This window comes from Ammospiza nelsoni, chromosome 10, assembly GCF_027579445.1.
Source record: "Ammospiza nelsoni isolate bAmmNel1 chromosome 10, bAmmNel1.pri, whole genome shotgun sequence".
Lineage (NCBI taxonomy): Eukaryota > Metazoa > Chordata > Aves > Passeriformes > Passerellidae > Ammospiza > Ammospiza nelsoni.
This window is the reverse complement of record NC_080642.1, coordinates 13,204,997-13,211,891: the sequence shown is the minus strand read 5'-3', so window position 1 is coordinate 13,211,891 and position 6,895 is coordinate 13,204,997. Positions and strand designations below refer to the sequence as shown.

Sequence of the window (6,895 nt, the reverse complement as noted above, 5' to 3'; positions counted from 1 at the left end):
TTCAATTCATTTATCTGCAGGAATGATTGCCGCTATCAGTCTCGCGTTCACCGCCCGGCTGAGGAGGTGAAAGTTTCTCCCCAGGAAGATAAACCGCAAAAGACAATATTGTGCATGATTTGCGCCTTTTTTTTGCGGAGCGAAAAAAAAAAAAAAAAAAAGGCCCCCCGAAAAAAAAAAAATCGGGTGAGTGTGGGGAAGCTCGAAGAGGAGAGAGAAACAATCTCTCTGCCACTTTGCAACATTCCTATAGCCAAAAAAATCACTGAAGGAAGTTTCTTTTTTGTTTTGGTTTTTTTTTTTAATTTTTTTTTTTTTTGCTGCCTGTGTTGAACTCTCGCCGTTATTGTTATTTGCAGCCAGTTTATTTTTGAGCTCACCCAACCCCCCCCCTCTCCACTTAAACCTCCCTGAAAAGTCAAAGCAGAGAGACAGTGAATATTTTTGGGGCACGTTTTTATTATTATTATTATTTGCAACTGCGAAGATCTCTTCCCCCCTTCCGCACCAGCCTTTTTTTTTTTTTCCCTTTTTTTTTTCCTTCCCCCTGCGCTGATGCCGAAGGGGGTGTTTTTGATGTGGTTGCTTTGGTGGTGATCGTCGCTGACTTTCCAAAGAGGGTGTTTTTGCCGCCGCCGCTGCTGCTGCTGCTTCTCTCCGCGTTGTGTGTGTGCGCGCGTGCTTTTTTTTTGGTTGCTGCATCGACGCTGGGAAGATGCTTCTGGATGCTGGACCGCAGTATCCCGCCATAGGAGTCACTACCTTCGGATCCTCTCGCCACCACTCCACGGCCGATGTCGCGGACAGAGAAGTGGGGCTGGGGATCAACCCCTTCGCCGACGGCATGGGCGCCTTCAAAATCAACCCCAGCACCCACGAGCTGGCCTCGGCCGGCCAGACCGCCTTCACCTCGCAGGCGCCCGGCTACGCGGCGGCGGCCCTGGGGCACCACCACCACCCGACCCATGTCAGCTCCTATTCCAGCGCCGCCTTCAACTCCACCCGGGACTTTCTGTTCCGCAACCGCGGCTTCGGGGAGGCGGCGGCCGCCAGCGCCCAGCACAGCCTCTTCGCCTCCGCCGCCGGCAGCTTCGCCGGACCCCACGGACACACAGATGCCGCGGGACATATACTTTTCCCGGGGCTGCACGAACAAGCCACCAGCCACGCTTCGCCCAACGTGGTGAACGGGCAGATGCGCCTGGGCTTCTCCGGAGACATGTACGGCAGACCCGACCAGTACGGCCAGGTCACTAGCCCCCGCTCCGAGCACTACGCCTCGACCCAGCTGCACGGCTACGGCCACATGAACATGAACATGGCAGCCCACCACGGGGCAGGGGCCTTCTTTCGTTACATGAGGCAGCCCATCAAACAGGAACTCATCTGTAAGTGGATTGAGCCCGAGCAATTGTCAAACCCCAAAAAGTCCTGCAACAAAACTTTCAGCACGATGCACGAGCTGGTGACTCATGTCACGGTGGAGCACGTTGGAGGACCCGAGCAGTCCAATCACATATGTTTCTGGGAAGAGTGTCCGAGAGAAGGGAAACCTTTCAAGGCCAAATATAAACTTGTAAATCACATCAGAGTCCACACAGGTGAAAAACCTTTCCCCTGCCCTTTCCCAGGCTGTGGCAAAGTGTTTGCCAGATCAGAGAATCTCAAAATACACAAAAGAACTCATACAGGTACGGTAACCTTCTCTGTCGCTTTTCTCTGTGCGAGTGGAAGCGCCGAGCGCCGGGGCCGGAGCGGGACGCGGGGCCGTGCCGGAGGGGTTGGGGGCCGGCTCGGCCGAGCCTCGCACGGGAAAGAGGGGGTTCGGTCCAGGGACCGCTGCTTTTTATCCGGGAGAGGCCGGCTCGGAGCTCCGCTGCAAAACGAGCTCGGTCACAGCCACGCCAGCAGCGGCAACAAAAAGAAAATGATCCCTGCCGAGGCAGAGGGGGAGGACGGCAGGGTTTGCTGCTGGGATTGTTAGGGCGGAGGGGGTGGGGTGGGGGAATCGCAGCAACCTGTCCTGTTTAAATTTATAGGTTTTAATTAATTATTGTTCGGCAGTTTTGGCTCTGGCACGATGAGAAATTGTGCTAAATGTTGTAGGCAGCTCATTCGTCTCCTCTCTGCAATTCAGGGCTTGGTAAATATTTAATTCCGTTGAGCGATATTAAACAAACCGAGCCCGGCGCGTTAGTGTGTTATTGTTGTGCGGAGGGGAGGCGCCGGTATTCCTGAGAACTTTTTCCTTCGTGGGAGGTGGGAATGCACCAGCCTCTGGCCGGGAGAGCGATCTCCCCTCGCTCCCACCCCCGAACGCTGAAAGGCAGAGCCGCTTTCCCCAGCGCTTTTGCCGAGGGTTTGTGGAGCTGCCCTCTCGCTGATTTCCCGGACAGGATAAATTTCAATAATGCAAAAAAATATGGGGGAGGGAGCTGAGGGGGGTGAGAGAGTAAAATATTACGAGAACGAGCTGTAAAATCGGAAACCAGCCGCTGAGGATCGTGTGTAATATCCCACCACGCCTGCTCTCTCGCTCGGAGCGTTGTGAAGAGGGAGAGGAGCCCGGGACTGGGACTGAAAGGAAATTCGCCCCTCCAAAGGAAAAGGGCGAAAAAAAAAAGTTATTTAGCTGCCCTGCTCTCCGAAACGAGCGCTTTGCGGGAGCCGGAGGTCCGGAAAGGATAGAGATTAGAAGCAAGGTTTTGGGATTCGAGCCGCGCTGAAGTTAGAAAGTTGCGAGTGTTTGAAATGGAGCCCTGGGCTCCGTCCGGCGGTGCGGTGACAATGAGCGATCCAGCCGGCCCTGCTTAATCAGATCCCTTTCCCCCCCCTCCCCCTTCCCTCTGCAATAGGTGAAAAACCATTTAAGTGTGAGTTCGAGGGCTGTGACAGGCGCTTTGCAAACAGCAGCGACCGCAAAAAGCACATGCATGTGCACACTTCCGACAAGCCCTATCTCTGCAAAATGTGCGACAAGTCCTACACGCACCCCAGCTCCCTCCGAAAGCACATGAAGGTAAATGGAGGCGCCTGGCCTGCCCGGGCGGAGGGCGGCGGGGCCGTGCCTGCGGGCGGAGCGCGGCCCGGGGCCGGCGGGCAGCGGGGCCCCGGCTCGGGCCCGCCGGGCCGCGCTCAGCCCGGGCCCGGCCCCGCCGCGGGGCCTGCGCTCGGGGCCGGGAGGGCAGGGAGGCGGCGGCAGGAGCGGCCGGGGGGCCTGGCCCGGCGGGCAGGGCCGGGGCTGCAGCCGGGGAGCCCCGCAGGAGAGCCCGAGCCCGGGGCCCGCCGCCGGCTCCCCGGGGCCGGCGCGTCCCCAGGCCGAGGCCTCCGTCCGCCGCCGCTTCTATCTCTGCCCGGGTTTTCTCTTGCAGGTCCATGAATCATCCTCGCAGGGGTCCCAGCCTTCTCCCGCCGCCAGCTCAGGCTACGAGTCCTCCACCCCTCCAACCATCGTGTCTCCATCCACAGAAAACCAGACTGCCAGCTCCTTATCCCCTTCCTCCTCCGCAGTCCATCACACGTCCAGCCACAGCACGCTTACATCAAATTTTAACGAATGGTACGTCTAAAACGCTAAAACAAAACAACAACAACAACAAAACACAAACCGAAACAAAAAAAAAAAAAAAGCCCCAAGCGAGCAAACAAATACTCTATTTAAAGACTCCAAAATAATGGACACTCTGAAATCAAAATTTAAATGAGCAAACAAAAATAAAATGCTGCCAGTAGACCCAGGACTGAGTAAAATGAAGACTCAATTTTAAAAAATATTTTTCTTTTTTTTGTCCTCCATTATTTCTCTCTCTGTCTCTTTTTTTTTAAATTTTTTCCTTTATTTTTTTTTTTTAAATTTTTTTTCCTGACTGTTCTGCTCTGTTCCAAGGCTTGGTAGGCGAAGGGGTTAGTAGAATGCATAAGAAGACAAGGTTACCAGGGCAAATGCCAACTGTGTAGGGCTTCACTGGAAACCACTGATTAGAGATCGCCAACTGCATGTCTGCTCGGGCAGCGGCCTTCCCCCCCATCCCCTCTTGTAAATACAGAATTATTAGCATCAAAAACAAAACGACAAAAAAAGTGTACTGTTTGATTTTGTAAATAGTTATATCGCAAGTTGAATAAGGGGATATGTGGATTTGTGGTCTTTGCATATATGTGGGGGGAGGGGCGGGCGGGCGGGAGCGGCGGCGGGGGGGCGGAGGTGGTGGGGGGGCAGAGGGAAGAGGTAGAAATTCAACTATTTGTACTGAATGGCAAGAATGTTCTAGTAAATGTGTATCAAAATGTGAATTACTTTGTATTATTACAGTCTAAACGTCGATCTAACAGAATATTATTGGTATTAATGTGCTTTTTTGTATAAAGTGCAACATTTCGTCCCAAAGTCCAGTCTAAGTAGTGCAGTAAAATGTTGTTACACGTCCTGTCAAGAAATTCGTATAGTGAAAGCCTGGATCTGCGTGTCAAACTGTTACATTTGTTTATGTAAAGTGATATTAAAAAAAAAAAAGATATAAACTATATCTGTCCGTTGCTTTTGGCAAATACAAGAACATAATGTATATAAATCCTAATTTCCATATTTATCCGCATGTAAAGGTCCGGTTATACCTGTTACAAGATATTCAATATTTATGGCTAGAAGAATTGGTATGTAAAATTTAGTTTACAGAACTGTTTGGTAACATTTCGTACCTTATTAAAGATTCTTAAATCCCAAGAATTGTGGTAGGAATTCTTATTCACTAAGTCAACCTGCTGCAACTCCTACTAGCTTTAGGATATTAGAATAAAACTGTCCCAGTTTTTCACTGCTTTCCATTATGTCATCACTAAAGCAGCGAAGGTGATATAAATGTGATAAATGAAAGGATCCCTGCTGGCATTACTATAGTGTGTAATTAGTATTTATATCAAAATTTATGAAACAAATTTTCGGCCGCAGTATAATTTAAATGACCTTTGCAGACATAGAATAACAACCATAAAAATAACAGAAATAGATTGCATATGCTACATAAATATTAATGTGGGGAATTGTTACACGAGAAGTGCTGCATTCCAGTCCAACACTGTCCATGAATCTGCATAGACTGGGTCCCTAAATTAAATTAATTCGGATAACATATATTAGGAGATTTAAAACAGAGGAGATTTCGGTTGCTATTTTAATTTAAGGCATTTATGACCATAACTAATTCTTAGGCAGTGGATTCATGACTTTCCTTGGGCCTTTTACTCCAAGAAGTACAGCACTGTTTCACGAAGGCCGTTGTTGTTGTTGTGTGTATTTCTATTTGATTTTTTTCTTCCTTTTTTTTTCTTTGCTGATATTCCTTAAAACGTGATGTTAATTTAAATCAATTACTTCTTATGCTATGTTATTATTATTACTATAATTTTGCTAGTGCTAATAGCTTTCTAAAAAAATAAATGTAGGGCATAAGAATTATTTTATGTAATTTGATTATCTTTCTATCTCTTTTATTTATTTCTCATTTACTTAAGAAATTCGTTCCATTGGCTGGCGTTGATACAGTAAATTTGTAAATGAGAAGACAATATAAAAAATCTAAATTACTTGTGCTTAATGACTGTAGCAGAACGCCTTTTCTCTAAATCAGATTGTCTTCCTTGCAGTTTAGTTTGATAGATTTGCAAGCTGTACTGCTTCCACTAACTTAGCTACGGTTGTTGGAACTGTTGGGCTTTGTTCCTGGTTGTAGCTTGCATGATCGCCCCATTAAGCAGACAACATATCAACAGACAACACAAATCATGAGGTTGGCTAAAGCTGCGAGGGCTTGTGATATGTCATAGAGTGAATTGCACAAACTGACCTTCCAGTAGACCAAGATGACACTTTAACAGCTTCTTTAAAGAAATATTATGTGTACGGCGAGTCAATGGCCATATTAACCGCTCGGGGGGCGGGGGTGCGGGGGAAGCCGCGCTCCCCTCCATCAGTGCGGGCACTCCGCAGCCCCGGCGCTAACCCGCCCAGAGCACAGCCCTGCCTCTCAGCAGCCCTCCGCGAGGATATTCCTTTGTCCCCAACATTTGGGGATCTCCCTCGGAGAGACTTTCCCCTGCCCGAGAGCCTAAGCCTCGCCCCCCACCCCTCCAGAAAAAAAAAAAAAAAAAAAAGGAAATAAGAAAAAGAGAGTTTGTCTTGCTCATCCCAATCCCTGCTCCTGCCAGTTCGGCATCGCCGCCTGTTCCCTGCAGCACCCGTGGGAAGGCTTCGCTTTAACTTTACTTTCTACAAAATGTTATTATTGTAAGGCTAATACCAGTTTTCAATGAAAAGAGCGCCACCTTGCAGGGTTTGGCGAGATAGGAAAAGTTGGAGCCCGGTGGGACCGGGGCAGAAAGTGTTGGGACTTGAGGAAATGTAGCCCACCGGGCAAAAGAGCCGGGGGGAAAAGTGTTTCATGCGCCGAAAATGTTGCTTTGTTGCGAATCTTTCAGGCTAACTGTCTCGGCGATTTTACCGGGCATCGTTTATAAAAAATGTAACCTGGTCGTATCTAAGAAAAAAGGAATCGTTGAGCTCGTCTGAGCCACCCATCTGTAAAGTAAACCCGGAGAAACGTGGTGAGGGTGAGATATTTTAAAGATGCGTATTGCAACTTTCTTTGAACTTGTGTAAAGTCCCTAGCGGTCGCTTAACACAGATCTGTTACTTGTGTGTGTTGGAACACTTGGCTAATGAGTATTCTTTTAAACTTTCAGTCTGAGGTTTGTTTGAGCGTCCTACAGCAGAAAGGATGATTCTAATGTTGTTGTTGCTGCTGTAGGTTTTTTATCTAGACTGAGGGGGAACTGTGCGATACTGGTTGATCTCCATCCCGTGTATGTTCTGAATTAGCGACGATCACTGGGGCTGGAA

At 48.8% G+C, this 6,895-nt stretch overlaps 1 protein-coding gene across 2 annotated transcripts; it reads left to right on the top strand.

Annotated features, from left to right (window-relative positions):
* Positions 1-715: 715 nt before the first annotated feature.
* LOC132077453 (zinc finger protein ZIC 1) lies at positions 716-3,652 on the top strand. 2 transcript variants are annotated; one of them, XM_059479182.1, is made up of 3 exons: positions 716-1,691; positions 2,856-3,019; positions 3,393-3,652. In XM_059479182.1, exons 1-3 carry the CDS (start codon positions 716-718, stop codon positions 3,567-3,569), a joined length of 1,317 nt encoding a protein of 438 aa, XP_059335165.1. In that variant the 3' UTR covers positions 3,570-3,652. The 2 variants fall into 2 exon arrangements, with proteins under 2 accessions (XP_059335165.1, XP_059335164.1); XM_059479181.1 differs by having other exon boundaries at positions 3,372-3,652.
* The last annotated feature ends 3,243 nt before the right edge of the window (positions 3,653-6,895 follow it).